Raw genomic sequence first — 24,737 nt, 5'->3', positions numbered from 1 at the left:
ATGGACGTAAGTGCATATGGCGTTATTTCACTGACAAATGTCGTAAGCTCATTCATGTAATACGAGCGAGTGAACGTGCCGGTTTCCTCTGTGGACAAAACTCCTCACGTTCACTCAACACTGGCTGGGCTGCTCACGTGCTAAAGACCTGCTCTCGCTCCGTCAGATGATGCAGACTCACAATCTGCCTTGTGTTTCCTCTTCCTTTCGTTTTGTTGCTCTCCAGAGATCCGCCTTTTTAATTGTTATCCCAAGAATTTTATATGGTTTATATATTGCTACACTATTTACCTACAGGTTAAGATAAATTCTATAATAAATACTAGTGTTTTTGAGTATTATATATGCCTATGTTTTAGGTTAGTATTTACAATGAATGCTTAAGCATACTGTCGTATTAAGAATAGTGAACTCATAAAATTAAATATAAAGTGTAGTTTTACTACAGTAAAGTGTGGTGAATTGTAGTACAATCTACCCCATATTGTAAAAAAAAAAAAAAAACTACAGCACTGGATCATTTGTTTATATTACACTTGTTGTTTTACCATAGCAACTATAGTATTACCACAACAGGGTAATTAAAGCACTTAATGACAATATGTGTGTTCAGGGGCCCTGTGGAACAGCTTCTTCTCAAAATGAAGATGATGGCAGGGAAAATGTCCTCCACAATCTGATCAACAATGTGGAAGACAACAGACACTAGTTCACTTTTTTCAGTTGCCATAAAAAATGTGATTAATAATGAGATTTATTTGAAGAGTGAATAGTACAGTAGGCTATAATACCTTATCAAGTGTTTCTATTAGTTAAATTTCTGCTTGCGTTAGTTTTTATTTTTTGTCTAATGCTTTTTATTTGAAATATCTCATCATATAACATACAGCCAACAATGTTATGGTTTATTAGATTAAAAATTATAAATCTATTTTAGTATTTTGGTTATTGTTAATAAATAGTGTACTAATATAATTCATATTAAAAAGCTTGAAACGAAAAGGGAACACAAGACACAAATTGTGAGTTTGCATATAATCTCACTGAGAGAGCAGTGTACTGATAGCACGCAAGAAAACTTGTGCGTGAGCAGTGCATATTTGAGAGATCGTGAGAATTTGTGCGCGAGCAGCGTATGTGAGAGCTCGCAAGCAGTTTTGTCCACAAACAGGAAGTCGGTGCACAAACATTAGAAAGAATGAGAAACAGCTGAGAAAGCTGTTCATCATGCTCACTTTGTGCAGGACGGTTTTGTGTTGTAAACCACTTGAATGTAAAGTAAATACAATAATGGCAACAATAAGAAAAGAAACAAAATCTGCATTTTGTCATGGCATTGGAGTTTACATATCGGCCTGTTGTGTGTAATATGAATATAGCCAAGCCATTCACAGATATTGCCAGATAATCACTTTACCTCTACCATACTTTTAACAGATCATTTGTAATTCTGGCTGTCATCCTTTCTTGCATTGTCTTGAGCCTTCACATTGCCAATTATATACTATATTGTTAGTAGCCTGGAGAGGTCAGTCATTCGGCTACATCAAATCACTTTCTACTGGATGTAAAATCCTCATTATAGAACATTATAATTTTTTAATGTTAAGTTCTAATTCTGTAGTTATTTTGGTAAAAGTAACTAAGAAGTAATATAAGAGTAATTTAACATATTACAATTCTGAGACAGTAATATTGTAAGGTAAGGGATTACATTTAAATAACAGTAATCTGTAATGTATTACAGTTTGGAAGTAACTTGCACAACACTGTATATATATATATATATATATATATATATATGTGTGTGTGTGTGTGTGTGTGTGTGTGTGTGAGTGAGAGAGAGAGAGGGGGAGAGAAAATGGAAAACGAGGGAGAAATGTATCAATAAGTCATGACTGCAACAGCAAGTGGCAAGAAAAGCAAAACAAAAAAAAGACTTTTATTTTGGCGTGGTGTGACGTCATAAGTCAGCGCCGCTCTTGCGCTGGATCCAGATGGAGAAAGGTTTGTTTTAAAGCGTTTACACTTATATAAAGCGATTGATTAAAGTTTCAGGCTTTTTTTCATCTGATGCTAAATTATGCTGTTAATGCATAATGCTGCTGTTGACAACATTATTTTAACACTTAACTGTGTAGTATTATTTTACTTACAGTAATGAGGGTAATTGTTTGAATAATAGAGGTAAAGGTGGTTTTATATTCGCACATTCGTTCATTTAGAAGTCTCTATATTGTTTACTGTTACTTTGAATATTCGATCGGAATTAGCATAAAAGTGTGGCTTGAAAACAACATTAATACTGTTTAATTCACTGTGACCAATGTTGTACTTTGTCATTATAATCATTGAGTGCTAATATGATTTCGCTATTTAGAGTTAGCAAATAATACTATTATGAAATTATATTATTAAGGAGAAAGTCTGAATGTGCGAATATAAAACCAACTTTACCTCTATTCTTGAATAAACAAAAGAAACATAAACGTGTAGGTGTTTTAATGAAGGTTTAATTGATTAAATAGCATAATGTCATTCCATTCTAAATATACATCACTATGTATGAGAAACGGAGTTTTAATCAGCTCATTCTTTCTAGCTGACAATAGAGGTAAAGTTGGTTTTATATTCACACATTCGTTCATTTATAAGTCTCTAAATTGTTTACCATGTTACTTTGAATATTCGATTTGAATTAGCATGCACGTATGACTTCTAAACGACATTGTTTATTTGACTGTGAACATTGTTGTACTTTGATAGTCATTGAGTGCTAATATGATTTCACTATTTAGAGTTTGCAAATAATACTTTTATGAAATTATATTATTAAGGAGAAAGTCTGAATGTGCGAATATAAAACCAACTTTACCTCTATGCATGGACGTACCTGATTTCTTTTTGTTAATTACTCTCATATAAAGAAACTGTTGAAGCAAGTGTTGAAGAGAAGTTATTTTGTTTCTGTTCATTGTTTTATTTATTTTAAACAGGACATTTTTATTGTTTTGTTCATATTAAACAGGATAAAGTGTCCAAAGACAGAGAAAAACTCCTGCTGAAGCGACTGATCTCCACACTGTTATAAAGATGGCGTTTATTAAAGAGGAGAGTGAAGATGTGAAGATTGAAGAAACATTCACAGTCAAACAGGAAGATCTGCAGGAACAAACAGGTTGATTTTCATTCTCAAACAGCAACTCATTAATTTGATCCTCATTCAGTTATATTTTAATAATAAGAATACTAAATTAAATCCATCTTGCAGCCCTGAGTGTGCTGCCTAGTTCTCCTAAACGCACATAAGCACTCATTGAAAGGCAGGAATCAGTTTCTTTCTTGTTCTTGTGTCATTTGTCATTCTTTTATGTATAATTAGTCTCTTATTACAAGTGGGCCTCAGCAATCCTGCAGGTGGGCCGCGAGCAAGCTTAAAATTAACTCTTAATATTAAGGATGTCCAGAGTTCTCGTGAGATTAAATCGGTAAAATTAAGATAAAAAGTTGTCTTGACCATGAGGGTGAATTTAGCATTGAAGATTGGAAGCAGGATTGAATTTGAACCGCAAATCAAGTGCTTTGCATACACCTGCAAGGCTGGCCTCCAGTAGTATCTGGATACAGCCTTTATGATGCAAGCTGAGATTGCATCACTCAGCGATGCAATGTCAGACACAATGCACTTAAATGGAGCTAGTGACTGTGACGGTTAGGGGTGGGGTTAGGTGAGCCCATTAAAAGCATTGGATGTAGCCCAGATTGCACTGCACCAGGTCTGCAGCCAGACCCCTCTCATGGCCTCTGTGATGCATGTCACTCGGTTGGCCGTGTGAGTGTAAAGTCACCGCTTTTTCTCACCGGAGCGAGATGTGCTGAAAGCTGCTTTAGTGAAGTGCAGAACAGATTTTTAAACGCCGTAATTAATCTATTACCATTGTGTAGGACTTCATTACAAGTATAAAACAAACACCTTAATTGTTCTGCAATTTGTGATTAAATTTTTTTTTTAATTTTAATAAAAATCTATTTTTCATTCATATATTTGAAGACTATTCCATGAATATGTCTCATCATTAAGAATTTCTTTAAAGTAGTGTAAAAATATCGACTTGTCTCGTTCCCCTGAACCCAATCGTGCGTCTCATCTTGTATCGTGGAGTTGGCATCTCTTCAGACCCCTACTTAATATTATACTACAATGTTTGGATTTCATTTATAATATGCTATAATAAAATTATCAAAGTAATGTTCTGTAATTGATTACTTCAAGCTAGGAGCAAAAACAGCACCCAAATCTGAACTCCTTGAAAAAGTCATAGAGCTACCGGTAGTTGTCAACAACAAACTCTTCCGCCTTAAAGCTCCGCCTATGCTGGTTGATTGACACCTCAATTGCATTTGATTTATCATTTGCGATGTCTGTTTGAGGATTTGATTCACCATTTGCGGAGTTGTTTGAGCATTTGATTCACCATTTGCGATGTCGGTTTAAGGATTTGATTTATAGTTTGAGCATTTTGATTCACCATTTACGATGTCAGTTTGAGGATTTGATTTATCATTTGCGATGTCAGTTTGAGGATTTGATTTATAGTTTGAGTATTTGATTTATCATTTGATCTTTTAAGCATTTGAATTTTCATTTTAATTTTGTTAGGAAAAAACTTCCATACAAAACTTTCAGCACTTATAATTCAAATGAAAAAAAAATGCTAATGATTTCAGAACAGCACACTTTCTTCCACACACCACATAATGCTGCCCTCTTCAACTCTCCTCTTCCTTTATACTCTCACCCATTTCCTTTCTGCCGTCCCATGGGTGGAGACCAATTAAACAATGTTGACTGTCATCACAGAAAACACCAACAATCATAAATGCATGATTATTTGCGGTCATGGCTTTGCAATATACAGAGTGTACTGAGTTTTTTTTTTTTCAAAGCATTTTCCCAATATATGTCCAAAATAAGATGTCCCCAAATATCAGTCCTTTTGCTGAAACACAGAAAGTTTTGGCCAAATTAAGCCTTAAAATCACCCCAGAATGGATGAACCCAACAGCACACAAGGGGGGAAAGGTGCACATTCCAGCCTTTATGTAGATGCTGTACAGGTATGTCTCATGTCTGCGAGGCAAATATTCAGCAGTTTGTTTAGCTGTTACCCCCGAACTTTTTTTTTTTTTCTGATGCGTTTACCAGTCAAGCACAGAATGAATAAGTTTTCTTGTCAACATTACAAATTTTAGAAAAAACATTTTGTTGTAATTATGAATATATACAAGTAAAAAACAGGGCATTTACAGCTTTCAAATCTGTGTCTTATCAATGTGACCAAAATGACTTTTATAATCAATTATGTAAAAACTCTGAAAACTGGACAGACAGTTTCAATTTACTAAAACTTCTATGTTAAGCGGCTTTGACACAGTTTAACTTATAAAAGCACTAGATAAATAAAGATGAATTGAATATGCTTAAATGTGTACACGTTAATAGACCGAACAAAATATTTGATTTATTTTACATTAATATGCATCAAAATTACAGTGTGTGTAGCCAATGTTCCCCTTCGGTCGGGGAACTTCAGTGCTATAAGTGGATTTGATCTTGGGAAAATCCACGTATGGGAGGATTCGGTTCAAAAGCCGCTTGTCTGAAAGAGTATTGAACGGGCCAATGAAAGCAATGAATTGGCAGCGTAAGCTTGCGCAGGAGTGCTTCATTGCCAATTATCCCAGGATATAAGCACACCTGGAGCGAGCAAACGCCATCCTTTTCGCTTCAGAGACTTTCTGATCGAGTCGATGAGGGTTCCTCTTGCTGGTTCAGCGACTTCAGAGCGAACGAGTGTCTCCCGGTACAGAGTGGGTTTTCGCGGCGGCAGACGGTCGAGCTGGGTCCGGTCCTCCAGAGCGGTGCGTATTGTTGCAAACTTTCCTAAAAGAGCAACACAGTCATGCAGCACGTCCTTTTCAGGATGGCGCTCCGACTGTGCGTTTCTGGTTGCCGGGGTTTCCTGGCTCCGGATGATGGACACGATCACTGCATTACATGTTTGGGGGTCCAGCATGTTAATGTGGTGCTCGCGGGCAGTTCATGTCGTCACTGCTATGCCATGACCGTTGCACAACTAAGATCGCCTACGGGCAGGTGAGCGCCGTCAAAATGGATCCTGAAGCGGACATGTTAGCCGTGCTTTCCCGGGCTGCTTCGGCCGTGGGGTTGGAGCTGGTCCATCCCCCATCTCCACGGCCGGACCGACTAGATGGGTGCTACGTGGAGGACCAGAAGGCGAAGCCTTCGAAGCCTCTGGTCCCCTTCTTCCTGGAAGTGCACAGTAGGCTCACGCAGTCTTGGAGGGCAACTTTCTCAGCCCATGCTGCGTGTCCCTCCGCCCTCACCGCCCTTGACGGCGGAGCTGCCAGGGGGTATGAGGCGTCCCGTCAGTGGAACGCGCTATCACGGTCAATCTTTGTCCGCGTGGCGCCCCTACGTGGCGGGGTCCGCCCCGTCTCCTGTCCAAAGCCTGTAGGTTGTCTGCCTCCCTCGGAGCCAGAGCTTATAAGGCTGCGGGCCAGGCTGCTTCCGCCTTGCACGCGATGGCCACCTACCAGCGCTACCAAGCGCAGGCGCTGGCCGAGCTGCACGAGGGCGGGTCTAACCCAGGCTTACTACATGAGCTGCGCACCACAACCGACTATGCTCTTCGGACTACTAAGTCCGCCGCGTGTGCACTGGGGATGGACGATGTTTACACTTGTGGTTCAGGAACGCCACCTCTGGCTAGACCTGGCCGATATGCGCAATTTTGACAAAGTTCGCTTTCTTGACTCGCCCATATCCCAGGCTGGCCTGTTCGGCGACACCGGCGGTGAAAGAGCAGTCAGATGCGATGGGTAATGTCATCTGTCGGCGCGGTCGTAAGCCCGCTCCGCCCGCCGAGCCATCCACCTCCGCTGTTCCTCGCCGAGGGCGCCCGTCAACGAGTGCTGCCCCGCCCCCGGGCGCGCCGTACACCTCGAAAGCAGGCAGCTGTTAGCCGACAGGGCACCATCTGGCACCCTTGCCCCGATCTTTGGAACCTCCACGTGTAGTCCCTAGACGTGAGGAAGACTTGGGTAACCTACCGAGTGCCGTGGTTAATACCATCACTCAGGCTAGTGCCCCCTCCACGAGGTGCCCCTACGCCCTGAATCGAAGTCTATTCACTACATGGTGTGTCTCTCGCAGAGAAAACCTCAGAAATTGCCAGATCAGTGTTGTGCTCTCTTTTCTCCAAGAGAAGCTGGACAGCAGGCTGTCGCCCTCCACTCTCAAGGTTTACGTGGCGGCCATCTCCGCTTATCATAACACGGTAGCTGGCGGCACCGTGGGAAAGCACAACCTAATCATCCGGTTCCTCAGAGGTGCTAGGCGAATTAATCCATCCCGCCCCCTCTCATGCCCTCTTGGGATCTCGCCCTCGTTCTCACAAGTTTACGAGCAGATCCCTTTGAGCCACTCGATTCAGTATCTCTAAGATTTCTGTCACTGAAGACAGCTCTGCTGGTCGCGTTGGCCTCCATCAAGAGGGTCGAGGACCTGGAGGCATTTTCGGTCAGTGACTCGTGCCTGGAATTCGGGCCGGATTACTCTCACGTTATCCTGAGACCCCGCCCGGGTTATGTGCCCAAGGTTCCTACCACCCCCTTTAGAGATCAGGTAGTGAACCTGCAAGCGCTGCCCCCGGAGGAGGCAGACCCAGCCCTTTCCTTACTGTGTCCAGTTCACGCGCTGCACATTTATGTGGACCGTACTTAGCACTTTAGATCATCTGAGCAGCTCTTTGTCTGTTATGGCGGTCGGCAGCAGGGAAGTGCCGTATCGAAACAAAGATTATCCCACTGGATTTTGGATGCCATTTCACTCGCTTATTCGAGCAGAGGTGAGCCGTGTCCCCCGGGAGTGCGTGCACACTCCACTCGGCGCGTTGCATCCTCTTGGGCTTGTGCACGCGGCGCCTCTCTAACAGACATTTGTAGAGCTGCGGGCTGGGCGACACCCAACACATTTGCAAGGTTTTACAATCTGCGAGTGGAGCCGGTTTCCTCAAGGGTATTAGGCAACCCTTTGGTGATTGAGGAAACAACTCAGTAGGGTGTTGAAACACGCTTGCTGCGCCATTGTCCCTAACACGTAGATACGTGTGCCCTTTTATCTGTCAGTAAAGTTCCCCGTCAGGTGAGCCCTGCAGATTCCTCCGTGGACCCCAGCACTGACTCAGCAGAGGAGTCACTTGCTGGCCCACTACGTTGTTGGTCTGCCCGCTGGTCAGCCCGCATCTTGGGTATAGGTGTCTGCTATGTGTGATCCCCGCTAGGTGACTATGCTTATTCCGCCACGGTTAAGTCCCCCCTCTGGGTGGACCCGTGTCTTCCCTCTCCGCTAACCTCTTTGTCTATGCACACTCCCCCTTCTTAGGGCTAGTCCATATGTAATTCTGCCATTTTATCTCCCCCCTTGGGTAGCGGATAGCCTCCGCAGCATCCTCCCTATCGGGATTGCACGCTTCCCAACGTACTGTCGTATTTTCCTAGAATCATCTAGACGCACACGACTTCCCAAAAAATATATCTAAATCCGTAAAATTTCTGTTGAAGGGAGATAAATTAGGGCCAGGGACACGTTGGAAGACCGCGCCTCCCATGATGTGGGTGCGTCACGCTTGCTTGACTATCCCCTCATCGGGGGCGTTGAAAAGGTGCAGTCATTATGGCGTTTTTCATAGTTCTCCCATACGTGGATTTTCCCAAAGACCAAATCCACTGTATAGCACTGAAGTTCCCCAACCGCCAGGGAACATTCGAGGTTACAGAAGTAAAACTTCGTTCCCCGAGGAGGGGAACGGAAGTCCTATACTCCGTCGCCATAACGACTGTCCCTTAGCTGTTAGAAAGTCTCTTCAGCTTAAAAGGATGGCGTTTGCTCGCTCCAGGTGTGCTTATATGCTGGGATAATTGGCAATGAAGCACACCTGCGCAAGCTTACGCTGCCAATTCATTGCTTTCATTGGCCCGTTCAATACACTTTCAGACAAGCGGCTTCTGAACCGAATCCTCCCATTTCGAGGATTTTCCCAAGATCAAATCCACTTATAGCACTTCCGTTCCCCTCCTTGGGGAACGAAGGGTAACTTCTGTCACCTCGAACGTTTCCAGTGTCTTTTCACTTTTCAGCTTTTGATGAGAGTTTTTAAGACTTAATGAAAACTAATGTTTTTTTTTATTTTTTTTCAGACCTAATTGAAGAGAAGGAGAGGAGTAAAGAGGAGGAACATCATGTCAAAATTGAGGAAAAAACTCATTTACAGACTGATTTTAAAAGGAGAGACAATAATTGTTTCACCTGCACTCAGTGTGGAAAGAGTTTTGGAAGAAAAGACATTCTTAAGATTCACATGAGGATCCACACTGGAGAGAAACCGTTCACATGCACTCAGTGTGGGAAGAGTTTCAGCTGCTCATCACACCTTAATCAACACATAAGTATCCACACTGGAGAGAAACCATTTACTTGCACTCAGTGTGGGAATAGTTTCAGCCAATTAGCACACTTTAATCATCACATGAGGATCCACACTGGAGAGAAACCATTCACATGCACTTACTGTGGGAAGAGTTTCAGCCAATCATCAAACTTTAATAAACACATGAGGATCCACACTGGAGAGAAACCATTCACATGCACTCACTGTGGGAAGAGTTTCAGCCAATCATCAAACTTTAATAAACACATGAGGATCCACACTGGAGAGAAACCATTCACATGCTCTCAGTGTGGGAAGAGTTTCAGCCAATCATCAAATTTTAATCAACACATGAAGATCCACACTGGAGAGAAACCATTCACATGCACTCACTGTGGGAAGAGTTTCAGCCAATCATCAAACTTTAATAGACACATGAGTATCCACACTGGAGAGAAACCATTCACATGCCCTCAGTGTGGGAAGAGTTTCAGCCGATCATCGTCCTTTAATTTACACATGGTGAGCCACACTGGAGAGAAACTATTCACTTGCACTTAAGCTGCGGTCACACTGGACTTTTCCCCCCATAGACTTCCATTCATACGCACGTGAATGCGTCAGACCGGAAACCAAGTTTGTGCATCAAGTTTCGCAGTTCACTGCGTTGCAAAGTTCAAGCTTGGTGAACTCTGACCTGCAAAATCACATCACTTGACTAGGGCTGTGTATTGTTCTAAAGTGTTCGATACCGATACCCTGAATTCGATACCGGTTTCGAACGATACTTTTTTCTATACTTTTATTTTAAGAAATAAATTTTAACAAGATTACATAACACATAATCTCAGAGAAACTATTTTTTCACAGCAGGCTTATCTTTAAGACCAATAAACAAAGGAACAAAAGCACAAAATGAACAAAGTGTAGTTAACACAATATATTAGTGCTAACAGTTTTAATAAAGTTCAAGCAGTTTAAGTCAATCAATTTTAAGTATTTGTGAGGCTTACTGCTGCCTAAAGGTTTTCCAGATATCAAAATGACTCCGGAACAGATCCGCGCCGGAGGTATTACATGATCCGCAACAGAAACGGGTCCGCAAATGGGTCTGTACTGGAGTCTACTTGCACAGCGCAACGGATCCGGAACGGATAAGAATTCTGTATCCGTTCCGGACCCATTTCAGACGTTACCCGTATCCGCTAATAAAGCTCTTCATCCGGAACCGATCCGGACCCATTAATAGAGTAGCTCATCCAGCTCGGATCCAATCCAGACCCGCTGATAGAGTAGCTCATCCGGCGCAGATCCGATCCAGACCCGCTGATAGACTAGCTCATCCGGCCCGGATCCAATCTAGACCCGAACCCATTGATGAAGTAGCTTATCCGGATCCAATCCAGACCCGTTCATTAGTAGATAATTTGGTGCTGATACCTTGAGTTTCCTAATTCAAAACTAATCTGGGCAAAACTACCTAAAGAAATATCTAAAATCTATAGAACAACATTGCTCAATAAAAGCTTGCATATTTAAAATGTCTGCCTTAATCACTCAAAACTTCCAAATCTAAATGAATGTTTTAGCCAATCACAAAAAAACTATAAAAAGTTAATTAAATGGGTTAAATATAAATCAGTAATTACCTATTTTCAAAGTTGCATTATGTATACACTGACCAGAACAAATAAAACACAATGGAAATATTGTACCGTTAACTTTTTTTTTTTTTTTCATGTAGTAAAATGTTTTTATGAAGTAAGAGTAAAAGGAGAATCAAAACAGAATTCATTATAGACTCTTTGCTGAACAGAATGTTTTGAGTGTTGCTGTTGCAGGTGATAAACGCTGCTCAGGAGAGTATGAAGATGTCATGAGTGTTGCAGTTGCACATGATGTAGGTTGCTCAGGACAGGATGGAGATGATGTGAGTGTTGCTGTTGCAGGTGATGAACGCTGTTCAGGAGAGTATGAAGATTAAAATGAATATATAAAAATCAAAAGAAAATGCACCATTAAACCTCCAAATGGCAGTTTGTGGTAGGTTTAAATAATGATATATTAATTAGGTTAAATACTCACAATGCTTTGATTTTTGTGGGCAAGTCTTTTGTCTTAATTCACTTTCTGCTTCGTTAAAGCGGTTAAAGCAGTCTTGGTGATGTTGATGCAAATTTGCCAATCTTGATTTAAACTGCTCCTGTTGATTTAAAAATAACAAGATAACAGATTTTGTTTCAACCTTTCAAATAACTTTAAACCATTTAATTACTCTAATCAATAGGGCTGTAACGATACACCAAACCCACGATTCGGTTTGTATCACGATTTTTGACCCACGATTCGGTTCGTATCACAATTTTTTTTTTTCCGTGTGGGGTGGGAAAAAAGATTTTCAAAAAAATTTTTTATTAAATAACATTTGAAAAATCTTTATAAACTGAACATCAAAAAACAATATTAACTATGCAAATTATTAACAATATAAATAGTAATATATAAAATAAAAAAATAGCCAAAGCTATATCACTTTTGTTTTCTTTGTAACAAAATACTGTTGAAAAACCAAACAGAACTAAACTCCATTGTGTAGATGGTTCAAGCATGTTGAAAATTCTTTTTCAATCAAGTTCTCTTACATAGAAAAACTAAATAAATGGCCACTAGGGATGCTCATTTCGTTAATTTTGTTAACTGACAACCGCCGCTCATTAATCGCTTATTAAGGTTTAACTGGTCAGATTACTATTAATTTTATATTAAACAAATTGACTTGTCTTTTTTGTGTCTGACACATTAAATATTGCATTTTAAAATACAGATTTATTTTTAAATGCTAGCATATTAATAACAGAACAGAACAACAGAGCATCTTCATGCACCTGCAGTGTTTAGCACAGAAGAGCAGAATAATCTAAATAAAATGAATAAAATAAATAGGAATGCCCTAAATTATTTTCAATTAAATAATTAATTTATATTACAAAACAAAAGTACTGACTGATTCTTTTTAATAACCGGCATAGGCTGTTTTTTTCCAATCATATGTTTTTTTCTTCCGTCAAATAAAAATAGCTGACTTCCTCAAATTGCCCGCTTCACGGAAAATATGCATTTATTTAATGCCCCGCTGTTATTATTGTAATCACAAAACCTTTTACATTTTTAATAGAAATCATTATTTTAAAGAATATGTCTTGCTATATGGTTTCCTCTCTCTCCCTCGCGGTTCAAGTGCGCGTGCTGCGTGATGAAAAGACAACAACAACGCGCGCATATGTTGACTTTTTGTAAACAGTTTTGTTGTTTAAATATGATATTGCATCAATGTGCATACATGCTTTATAAGTTGTAAAATAAAAAGTAAAGCCTATTTGTTGCGTTTATTACAGATCCAGGTCAACATCAGTGCTGGTTTAGCATCAACACGTCTGTATCAAACAGCAATATTCTACTTCTATTTTGCTTCTTTGGCAATGTGTCTGTAGGCACGGGTTATACGTTATCGTCCCGCAAATTAAGTATGCCTTGCAGTTGAACAAGGGGCCGAAAACAAGGCGCACCTCTCTGCCTTTATGTTGACAAGGAAAAAAGAAGAAGCACGGTCCTCTTATGAAACGACTGAATCAGCTGGTTATCGATTGTGCTAAGGTGTTGCTGTCTGTGTTGTTACAATTGTAATATTTAATAATATCGTGATATTCAAGATTTGTACATTCATACAGCTCTGGATAACTTAAAACAGCGATTAGACCTTCAGAGCGGCATTAATGCGTCCTGAAGTAAAGCGAAACTGCTATAAACTCCAGCAAGATAGAGTGATTATATGCAGAGCCATTTACCTTTATCTCTAAATAAAGTATAACGATAGAAACTGTGTTCATCTTAACTGAAAGCTTCGTCGTGTTTCCTGACCTCACGCATCACTCACCTGTCAGTCAGCACTCCCAAAGGGTCAAACAGAAATCGCAAAGCACGGTTACAGAAAAGTTTGCGCTGTTATAATTCACTTACCTTTAGGCTACTGTTTCACACTGAGGCTTAATGCCTGTGCTTCAAACCACAAGTCAAGTAAACATTTAACAAATAAACAACTTATTTCTCTCAAGAAAACCAAAAAGTTGAAAATTCTTCAGAAACACCATCATTTCAACATTGCAGTGAAAAACGTGACAACTTTCCTTACTCTGTGGAGTCGGGACATCTGGTGAACGCCCATCCCTCTCTGTGCAGCCACATTAACAGTGTGAGCAAAGCATCGTATATGCTGTGAAAATCCGGCCGCTTTGACAGCATTGGCAATGTTTCTGCCATTGTCTATTGTCAAGCGGGGTTACGTTAATTTTGTTTTTGATATTCCTGACACATTCAGACGGTCCCTTACTAAGAGCTCCGTGCGAGCTCTCCCGGCTAAACGCATATTGCAAGGGCATAAATGGAGCAGTGCTCGTAATGTCGAGTGAAAAAAAAATTGTTTCCTCACGTTCCTCTTTAACTAGCTCAACTTTTGCAGGCACGCGTGACGTTATTGGAAAGGTAGTCACGGGGTGTGTCGCGAATCTCCTTTATCACAACGCGACACAGGATCGTAGATTCGCGATTTCGATTTCATATTGTGTATTATTACAGCCCTAGGCGCCATGTCCGAATGATACAGTGACACTGACAAAGCGCTGCATCAACCTCTTTGCGCCAAAGTTCATGCAGAGTAGCAGTGTCCCTGGCAACCCTAATGGGCACTTTAGACTGCGAGTTTTAAGGCATTTGCGATTAAGGCATTGTTCAAAGCAACTCGGAAAAGCATGTGACCTTCAGATTATAAGACTGACGTGCTGCCTACTGCGCCAACGAGGCAGATTGCAGGAGCTGGGCAGGCTGTGACACACCAGCTTCCATGTCACTGTGCTGCGATGTGGGTCCTAGGAGACAGCTCAGGCCATACAAGCATGTCAGTATGGCAGAGCGGTCTAAGGTGCTGTGTTCCGGTCGCAGTCTCCCCTGGAGGCAAGGGTGTGAGTCCCACTTCTGACAAACCCAACTTTTGGCTATGCGTTTAGGCACACGTCTTTAACTCTCTGGCACGACCTGGCATGTCCGAGTGATACAGTTACACTGACAAAGTGCTGCATCAATCTCTTTGCGCCAAAGTTCATGAAGCGTAGCAGTGTCCCAGGGCACTGCAAGTTTTAAGGTGTTTGCGATCAAAGCATTGTCCACAGCAACTCGTAAAAGCATGTGAACAAAACAATGGTCGAGGGCTTTAATGCAAGTGCACTGAAAGGAGATCAAAAGAACTGTCTTGGAATGCCATGTAGTGGAATGTCCTGGGATGCTGTTGATTTTTAAGGCAAGAGGATTTGCAGGACTTTTCGTCAAATCCTTGTACAACGTCAAATAATGACATTTGACAGATCCACACAGAACGTTAAGTGATTACGTGTCAGGAATGGGAGCATCTTGCCATCATTGCTTCAGACTCAGGAAATGTTCTTGGAACTTCACGCTGCCTGCCCTCCAAAGAAGCTGTAGCATCTTTTGCTCCCGGGTAGCATGGACCGTATTGAAGGGAATAATAAATGCTGCCCAGTCATCTAAGCGCTCCCGTGTACCAAAAGTTACCACCCTGCCCTGTGTGAGGCTCGAACTCACGACCTTTAGATTATGAGACTGACGCGCTGCCTACTGCGCCAACGAGGCGGACTGCAGCAGATTGGCAAGCTGTGACACACCAGCTTCCATTACGCTGTGCTGCGGTGGGGGTCCTAGGAGACAGCTCAGGCCATGCATGCATGTCAGGATGGTTGAGCTGTGTAAGTTGCTGTGTTCAAGTCGCAGTCTCCCCTGGAGGTGTGGTTTCAAATCCCACTTCTGACAAACAAAACCTTTGGCTAAACGTTCAGGCTTAAGTCTTTAAATCTCTGGCGCCATGTCCAAGTGATACAGTAACACTGACAAAGCGCCGGATCAACCTCTTTGCGCCAAAGTTCATGCAGCCTAGTAATGTCCCTGGCAACCCTAATAGGCACTTCAAACTGCAAGTTTTAAGTCGTTTGCGAGTAAGTCATTGTCCACAGAAACTCGGAAAAGCATGTGAACAAAACAATGGACGAGGGCTTTAATGCACTTGCTTTAATGCAAGTGCACTTAAAGGGGATCGAAAGAACTGTCTTGGAATGCCATGTAGTGGAATGTCCTGGGATGCTATTGATTTTAAGGCAACATGATTCGCAGGACTTTTCGTCAAATCCTTGTACAACGTCAAGTCATGACATTTGACTGATTCACGCTGAACGTCAAGCATTTACTTGACAGGAATGGGAGCATCTTGCCATCATTGCTTCAGACTCAGGAAATGTTCTTGGAACTTCACGCCTCCTGCCCTCCAAAGAAGCTGTAGCATTTTTTGCTCCCGGTAAGCATGAACCACATGGAAGTGGATAAAAAATGCCGCCCAGTCATTTAAGCGCTCCCGTGTGCCAAAAGGTACCACCCTGCCCCGTGTGAGGCTCGAACTCACGACCTTCAGATTATGAGACTAACGCGCTGCCTACTGCGCCAACGAGGCGGACTGCTGGATTAGGGCAGGATGTGGAACAACAGCTTCCATGTCACGGTGCTGTGGTGTGCGTCCTGGGAGACAGCTCAGGCCTGGAAAGCATGTCAGGATGGCTGAGTGGTCTAAGGCGCTGCGTTCAGGTAGCAGTCTCCCCTCGAGGCGTGGTTTCAAATCCCACTTCTGACAAATAAAACCTTTGGCTAAACGTTAAGGCTCAAGTCTTTAAATCTCTGGCGCCATATCCATGTGACAAAGCGCCGCATCAACCTCTTTGTGCCAAAGTTCTTGCAGCGTAGTAATGTCCCTGGCAACCCTAATAGGCACTTTAAACTGCAAATTTTAAGGCGTTTGCGATTAAGGCATTGTCCACAGCAACTCGGAAAAGCATGTGAACAAAACAATGGATGAGGGCTTTAATGCAAGTGCACCGAAAAGGGATCGAAAGAACTGTCGTGGAATGCCATGTAGTGGAATGTCCTGGGATGCTATTGATTTTAAGGCAATATGATTCGCAGGACTTTTCGTCAAATCCTTGTACAATGTCATGTCATGACATTTGACTGATTCACGCTGAACGTCAAGCAATTACTTGACAGGAATGGGAGCATCTTGCCATCATTGCTTCAGACTCAGGAAATGTTCTTGGTACTTCACGCCTCCTGCCCTCCAGAGAAGCTGTAGCATTTTTTGCTCCCAGTAAGCATGAACCACATGGAAGTGGATAAAAACGTCGCCCAGTCATGTAAGCGCTCCCGTGTGCCAAAAGGTACCACCCTGCCCCGTGTGAGGCTCGAACTCACGACCTTCAGATTATGAGACTGACGCGCTGCCTACTGCGCCAACGAGGCGGACAGTTGGAGTTGGGCAGGATGTGGAACAACAGCTTCCATGTCACGGTGCTGCAGTGTGCGTCCTGGGAGACAGCTCAGGCCAGGTAGGCATGTCAGGATGGCCGAGTGGTCTAAGGCGCTGCGTTCAGGTCGGTCTCCCCTGGAGGTGACGTTTCAAATCCCACTTTTGACAAACCAATCCTTTGGCTAAACGTTCAGGCTCAAGTCTTTAAATCTCTGGCGCCATATCCAAGCAAGTGGTGCTCGCTGCAGAGCCATTTGGGCGAGCTGAGCTCCAGCGAGGGAGAGCTTGAGCTCCTCCTTTTTTGCACTTCTTCAACGAGTGATGTCACTGGGGGTAGGGTTAGGGGTGGGGTTGGTGTACGCATTAAAACAGCTTACAGGAGGAGGAGTGAGAGCTCATGCTCCCCTTTGCTGGAGCTCAGCTCTGCTCAAATGGCTCTGCTGCGAGCACCCTCTCTATCCAAGTGACAAAGTGCCGCATCAACCTCTTTGCGCCAAAGTTCATGCAGCGTAGTAATGTCCCTGGCAACCCTAATAGGCACTTTAAACTGCAAATTTTAAGTAGTTTGCTATTAAGGCATTGTCCACAGCAACTTGGAAAAGCATGTGAACTAAACAATGGACGAGGGCTGTAATGCAAGTGCACCGAAAGGGGATCGAAAGAACTGTCTAGGAATGCCATGTAGTGGAATGTCCTGGAATGCTGTTGATTTTAAGGCAATATGATTCGCAGGACTTTTCGTCAAATTCTTGTACAACGTCAAGTCATGACATTTGACAGATTCACGCTGAACGTCAAGCAATTACTTGACAGGAATGGGAGCATCTTGCCATCATTGCTTCAGACTCAGTAAATGTTCTTGGAACTTCACGCCTCCTGCCCTCCAGAGAAGCTGTAGCATTTTTTGCTCCCGGTAAGCATGAACCACATGGAAGTGGATAAAAAACGCCGCCCAGTCATGCAAGCGCTCCCATGTGCCAAAACATACCACCCTGCTCCATGTGAGGCTTGAACTCACGACCTCGACATTATGAGACTGACGCGCTGCATACTGCGCCAACGAGGCGGACTGCTGGAGCTGGGCAGGATGTGGAACAACAGCTTCCATGGTTCAAATCCCACTTCTGACAATCCCCAACCTTTGGCTATGTATTCAGGCGTAAGTCTTTAACTCTCTGGCGCCATGTCTGAGTGATAAAGTAACACTGACAAAGCGCTGCATCAATCTCTTTGTGCCAAAGTCACTGTGCTGTGGTGTGTGTTCTAGGAGACAGCTCAGGCAAAGCAAGCATGTCAGGATGGCTGAGCAGTGTAAGGTGCTGTGTTCTGGTTGCATTCTCCCCTAGTGGTGCGGTTTCAAGTCCCACTTCTGACAAACAAAACCTTTGGCTAAACGTTCAGGCTCAAGTCTTTAAATCTCTGGCGCCATATCCAAGTGACAAAGCGCCGCATCAACCTCTTTGCGCCAAAGTTCATGCAGCGTAGTAATGTCCCTGGCAACCCTAATAGGCACTTTAAACTGCAAATTTTAAGGCGTTTGCGATTAAGGCATTGTCCACAGCAACTCGGAAAAGCATGTGAACAAAACAATGGACTTGCCCTTTCAGTGCACTTGCTTTAATGCAAGTGCACTGAAAGGGGATCGAAAGAACTGTCTTGGAATGCCATGTAGTGGAATGTCCTGGGATGCTATTGATTTTAAGGCAACATGATTCGCAGGACTTTTCGTCAAATCCTTGTACAACGTCAAGTCATGACATTTGACAGATTCACGCTGAACGTCAAGCATTTACTTGACGGGAATGGGAGCATCTTGCCATCATTGCTTCAGACTCAGGAAATGTTCTTGGAACTTCACGCCTCCTGCCCTCCAGAGAAGCTGTAGCATTTTTTGCTCCCGGTAAGCATGAACCACATGGAAGTGGATAAAAAACGCCGCCCAGTCATTTAAGCGCTCCCGTGTGCCAAAAGGTACCACGCTGCCCCGTGTGAGGCTCGAACTCACGACCTTCAGATTATGAGACTGACGCGCTGCCTACTGCGCCAACGAGGCAGACTGCTGGATTTGGGCAGGATGTGGAACAACAGCTTCCACGTCACGGTGCTGTGGTGTGCGTCCTGGGAGACAGCTCAGGCCAGGTAAGCATGTCAGGATGGCTGAGTGGTCTAAGGCGCTGCGCCGAAGCTGGGGAACAATCGTCCAACAAAGAAGGGGAAGAAGGGAAGAAAGGGGGGAAGAAAGAAAGGGAAGAAGAGGGGGAAAAAACGAAGAAAGGAAAGGGCGAATTCTAAGCTTCCCGGACACGCCTTCCCTGCACCTGCTTTACGTCACGCCTTCCCTGCACCTGCTTTACGTCACGCATAGTTATACTGTTCTGTGTTAAAACAACGCAATTTGAGTTACATTGATTTCTATTGCAGGTGCTCACCAAGACCGGGGTTCGAATCCAGCTAAAGACGCTTTATTGTTATTGGTTAATTATTACTCAATAAACTAACTGTTTAAATGTGTAATGCTCCAAGGTAAATAAAATATGCCTAAGCGCTTTATTCTTGTGTTTTTTGACATTCTTTCATGAAAAATAAAGCATACTAACTTGAATGTGTCACTATTTAGTAGTTGTTGTAGCATTGTTATGCTTATGGTTATTATTGTTCTGTATTTTGATGTACAAATGATCTATAGAAATGTCATAGAGTATATAATGTACACACACACACACACACACATATATACATATATATATATGTGTGTGTATATAGTGTGCATAGTGTATATGGAATTAAAAGTCAAGTAGTCAGTTATTTATATATGCATTATTTATCTAACAATTGTCAACAGAACAGTAATGAATATAGAGTAGAAAATGTGAAAATAATAAATTAGTTATTAATAATACAGTATTAACAATATAAATAAACAATGTTAATAAAACGTTAAATACAAACAGAAATCGACACAAAGTGGACTTAAAAGTCAAGGACATTTATTAATGCAATATTTATTTAACAATGGTCAACAAAACAGTAATGAACATGGAATAAAAATTCTTAAAAATTAAATGTTAAATATTAACAGAATAAATACAAAATTAACAAATTAAATAAAATGTTAAATAAATTTTGAAACCAACAATAAGTGAAATAGAATAAATTTAACTATTATGGTTGTAACCTGTATACACTTTATACATACACACACATATAAATAATAAATAAGTTAAATAAAATGTCAACAAAATAAATAAACTTTAAATAAAAAGTGCAATAAAACAGAATCAAACAAGGTAATTGAAGAACTATTATGGTTATAAAGTGTATAATAGACATACACATAAATAATAAACAGTTAAATAAAATGTTAACAAAATTAATTATTTTTATAAAATGTGAAATAAAATAGAAACCAACAAGTGAAATAGTATAAATTGAAGATCTATTATGGTTGTAAACTTTATACACTCTGTACACACACACACACACACACACACATATAAATAATAAATTAAATAAAATGTTAACAAAATAAATACACTATTTAAATAAAATGCGCAATAAAATAGAAACCAACAACAAGTGAAATAGAATAAACTGGAGAACTATTATAGTTATAAACTATATAAATACACACACATATATAAATAATAAATAAGTTAAATAAAATGTTAACAAAATAAATTATTAAAAAGTAAAATGTGCAAAAAAACAAGTGAAATAGAATAAATTGAATTATTATGGTTATAAACTGTAAACACTATACACACACACACATACACACACACACACACAAATAAATAATATAAAAGTTAAATAAAATGTCAACAAAATAAATACACTATTTAAAGAAAATGTGAAATAAAAATATAAACTAACAGCAAGTGAAATTGAATGAACTGAAGAACTATTCCACTATATACATACACAAACAAACAAACACATTATTTTGGGTTGGTCCTTTTCATTTCCTCTAGCCACTCTTCTTTAGTTAAAGTTTCAGTCTGTGGGCAGTACACCCTGCCCCTGAGTTGGCTATGGCCTGTGGCATTTGTTTTGAACTGCCCACACTTTTTACAAGTGTTCGCTTGAACAGTTCTCCGGTACGGTCTTTTGGGAATGGCTCCAGAAGTGGACGGTGATGCAGCAGGCTGTGAGCTGGTACTGGACATTGTTGGCTGAAGTGGTGGCTGTCTGAGTGGCATCCCCTGCACCATTGGGATACCCTGGGCCATCTGCACTCCTTGCATCATCGGGATACCCTGGGCCATAGGGATTCCCTGGACCATTGGCACAGCCTGGAACATTGGTACACCCTGAAACATCGGCATACCCTGGTGTAGCTGGGATGTATATGTTGGGTACCATCTGCAGCGATGCTCCAGGTGCTGGTGGTGTAAATATGACCTGGGTCTGTACTGGTGCCTTGGGTCTGAGTGGGGGTCGTCCAACAGATGTCTGTCTCTGCCTTGCCTGACCTGCTGTGCTCTCTGGCAACACATACTGGTGCTGCTCTCCTGGTTGGTCTGGCTCTGTCCGAAGACTTTTGGCAACTGGGAGAGGCTCCTGGGCTTCTGGGAGGTGTTGAGGCAACTGAATACCCTGAAGCAGCACAGACAGCTCCTGCTTCTTCTGTCTGTTATTAAACCACTGAATCAGGGTATTCTGGTTTACCTCAACCAGCTGCATGGATGTACCTCCCATTACCAAGCTGTTGCCCAGTACAGCTTGCCTAATCCTGCGGTAGTCTTGCAGGATCAGAGACCATCTTGAAAGGGTTCCCTTGCCTTTTCGCTTGGGACTAGGGTGGATGGTACAAAGCCTAATAAAGATGGTCTCCACAAGACGGCAACAGTCAGGCCACTGAGCAGGAGCACTGCTTGCACCCAGCACACATCTGGTAGTGCTCTCCACGCCAGGGGTATGAGTGGGCTTCTTGGGTGTTTTAAATCGCCCACTCAGCAGTCGCTTCTGGTGTCGAGCTGCATACACCACCCGCTTCTTGTCTTGGTCATGCAGGCTTTGCCAAAGACCAATGATCTCGTTGGCCTCCTGGTTGGTGAGGCTGAGGCTTTTGTGGGTCCGAAGCTCAACCAGATATTCAGCCAGCCTGTCCACATGCTGGAAGCCCAGAATATTTTGGTAGTCAATAGCCTAATGAAAGCACAACAAAAAAAAATAGCACATTAAATTGTTCAATGCATAATTCCATAATTGTTTCTGTTATCATGTTGAAGCTGCACTACGGAAAAAAACCTGATGCGTGTTTGACTTTACACTTTATTTTAAAATTATACTAGATCATTGTAAAGACAGAAATTAGTGGGACTTACAGTCTCTTCATCACCATCATCATCGTCGTCATCATCATTATCTTCGTCATCATCTTCCATAGCCTCTTCTGGCTCTAAGGGCACAGGTGAAATTGGTTCTTCAGGCTGCGCAGGTGGGTCAGGGACCAGTGCAGGGCATGTGGAGACCGGCAAAGAAGCGACACTGCTGGTGACTGCAGTGGAGGAACCCGATCTCAATGTGGAGGAGGATGGTGACAGCAGCCTCCGGATCAACAATAGTGTGATCCTCACTAATGTCACAGAAGCCCTCATCTTCTTCTCGCTCATCCACATTGAGATCCTCAATGAGCTCAGCAGTCTGCTCACAGTCTGGGTTCATGTTCTGCAGTGCCTGACCAGTCTGCTGGAACATACTGCACTCCAATGAGCTCACCTGAAAAAAATAAATGAAACATAAATAAACAAATTTTAAGAGCCATGTTTGATTGGGTGTTGAAGTAGCAAGTAGTTTTAAAAGCTCAACGTCAAGGAAGAAACAAACAAAAACATACATTTTAATCAGAGATCCAAAACATAATATTCTGGACAAAACATCTAATGAAATGCAATGGAAATACAACGAAGACAGAGAAATGTACAAATAAATTTCCCTCAAAGCTTGTAGCATTATGTTTGATAATGACATGTAATAATAATGTAATGATAACTTTGTATCTTGCTTTACTTCAGTAAATAGTCATGAAACAATACATTTGTTCTTACAAATATTTAAAGACAAGCAAAGATTTCACAGCACAAAGCTCATGAACATTGACCTACTGTATCAAACTGGATACAGTAGATGGAGAGAACACAGAAATTGCAGGTTTATTAACAATAGCAAAATCTCTTACCAGTGTAATGTGCAGGCGGACAAAAGTTGGGCACCACTTTTCTCCCAAACAGTTTTTCAAAGTTGCAGTTTACACAGTGAACAAGTTCTCCTGTGTAGCTGCGTAAAGCTGATGGTTCAGATGCCAAGGAAGCAGCCTCCCAGTCCTGGTTCCACCTGTTTAGTCCCTCCAGCAAATAAATCTGAAAGTTCAGACTATTTGCGCTGTACCCTGTAAATATTAAAAACAATGTTTAGGACTTAATTAAAAAACAAACACACAAAGACATTTAATGCGTTTTTACACAATGTTTGTGCAGAATCATACCTGGGACGAAACGATTGAGGTGTAAATGAAAGGACTCGAGAGACGTGGAGCCCCTGGCACATCTGTATGTCCGTAGCAGAACACCTCCCTTGGTTATGCTCCTCGTTTCAGTATAGAGCACGACACCAGGGGGGTCCTGAATGCATTTTATATGCTTTTTTTGGACACTCCAGATGTGCCCCATCCTTTCCTTGTCTAAAAGAGGAACGCCCAGCGAGTCATTGCCCTTGTTGCTCATGAGCTCAGTAAGAAGCTGTTCAAGTAGAAGGATGGTAGTCTCCTCCCCACGGGTCCTCCTCCGGCAATGGAGAGCCAGCTCCTCCCTGGTGAGATGCTTGTTGACATCAGCATCTGTCAACGCAGGCCAACCTTGGGACATCAACAGTGCTCGCTTTGCTTGGCGTAGCAAAGAAACATCAGCCGCATCCCATTCAAAAATGCACGCAGAGATCCGTGACATGAAGATGGGATACAGTTGATGAGCATCAGTTGTACATCCCACAGCAATCCTGCGCATAAAGTGCCAGATGTCCAATTTCACAGTCAACTCCGGCCATCCTCTAAACCTGGCTTTGAGTTTGGTCTCACCCACATCAGTGCAGCACCCACAGTCCACATACAAAACAGCAGGTGGATCCACACCAGCCTCCTGGTATCTTCTGACCAGCCCATCCACCATCCTGTCCAGTCCTGCTCCTTCCTGGGCAGTGAGCACACTTATCAGCACCTGACCAAACTCATTGCCAACAGAGGTGAGCCAGAGTCCTGTTCCTTTTGCTGTCCCGGCCAGCTTTTTTGTGATCTAGATTAGACAAGAGAAGAACCATGGTGTATCGTCAGATCAAGCAGACTAAACAAAGGGTTTTTACCAATGCTGGAATATAATAAAGAAATTATAAATTGATGAATATCCACTAACCTTTTTATTGAATCCATCTTCAAGATGGACCCATGGGTCGATGTTATCCTGGCATGGATTTCATTCAACCTTGTCAAGATGTCCTGGCTGTAGACAGTGAGGAGCCACTTGCAGCTTGGCACAACTGTAGGTGCTGGGGGCTCCTGGAAGGTGATCGGCAACACCCCAGGTCCACTGAGGAAATCCACACACTGAGTGGTGTAGCGGGCTAGACGCTGGAGCCACTCTTCACTGTGGTTTTCCTTCAGTTGTTTGATGACCCTTGTGGGGCTGTTGCCTAGTCCACGCTCACGCAGTAGGCGCATGACTCTTATATCACAGGCGTACCTTAGGAACAGAAGGATATTAATATAAACATATATATATAGTGCAGTGAAAATACTTTACAAATATATATATATATAT

At 42.2% G+C, this 24,737-nt stretch overlaps 2 protein-coding genes and 4 non-coding genes across 6 annotated transcripts; 1 reads left to right on the top strand and 5 right to left on the bottom strand.

The window, feature by feature from the left end:
* The first annotated feature begins 1,978 nt into the window (after nt 1-1,978).
* Nucleotides 1,979-10,352, top strand: LOC137490879 (uncharacterized). The gene is made up of 3 exons (XM_068219870.2): nt 1,979-2,007; nt 3,029-3,178; nt 9,283-10,352. Exons 2-3 carry the CDS (start codon nt 3,094-3,096, stop codon nt 10,071-10,073), a joined length of 876 nt encoding a protein of 291 aa, XP_068075971.1. The 5' UTR covers nt 1,979-2,007; nt 3,029-3,093; the 3' UTR covers nt 10,074-10,352.
* Nucleotides 10,353-15,139: 4,787 nt separating this feature from the next.
* On the bottom strand, nt 15,140-15,212 carry trnam-cau (transfer RNA methionine (anticodon CAU)). Its single transcript has one exon. It is a non-coding gene; the product is annotated as a tRNA-Met (tRNA).
* A 795-nt stretch (nt 15,213-16,007) lies between these two features.
* On the bottom strand, nt 16,008-16,080 carry trnam-cau (transfer RNA methionine (anticodon CAU)). Its single transcript has one exon. It is a non-coding gene; the product is annotated as a tRNA-Met (tRNA).
* A 766-nt stretch (nt 16,081-16,846) lies between these two features.
* trnam-cau (transfer RNA methionine (anticodon CAU)) lies at nt 16,847-16,919 on the bottom strand. The gene has a single exon. It is a non-coding gene; the product is annotated as a tRNA-Met (tRNA).
* A 1,987-nt stretch (nt 16,920-18,906) lies between these two features.
* Nucleotides 18,907-18,979, bottom strand: trnam-cau (transfer RNA methionine (anticodon CAU)). Its single transcript has one exon. It is a non-coding gene; the product is annotated as a tRNA-Met (tRNA).
* A 1,894-nt stretch (nt 18,980-20,873) lies between these two features.
* On the bottom strand, nt 20,874-22,617 carry LOC137490861 (uncharacterized). Its single transcript, XM_068219836.2, has 2 exons — nt 22,254-22,617; nt 20,874-22,074 (listed from the first exon to the last, which is right to left on the bottom strand). The coding sequence occupies exons 1-2, from the start codon at nt 22,545-22,547 to the stop codon at nt 20,995-20,997; spliced, it is 1,374 nt and encodes a 457-aa protein (XP_068075937.1). The 5' UTR covers nt 22,548-22,617; the 3' UTR covers nt 20,874-20,994.
* Between the last annotated feature and the right edge of the window lie 2,120 nt (nt 22,618-24,737).

The sequence above is a fragment of the Danio rerio genome, chromosome 4 (assembly GCF_049306965.1).
Source record: "Danio rerio strain Tuebingen ecotype United States chromosome 4, GRCz12tu, whole genome shotgun sequence".
Classification (NCBI taxonomy): domain Eukaryota; kingdom Metazoa; phylum Chordata; class Actinopteri; order Cypriniformes; family Danionidae; genus Danio; species Danio rerio.
Note: the sequence above shows the minus strand (reverse complement) of the source record. Positions and strands in the feature narration are given on the sequence as shown.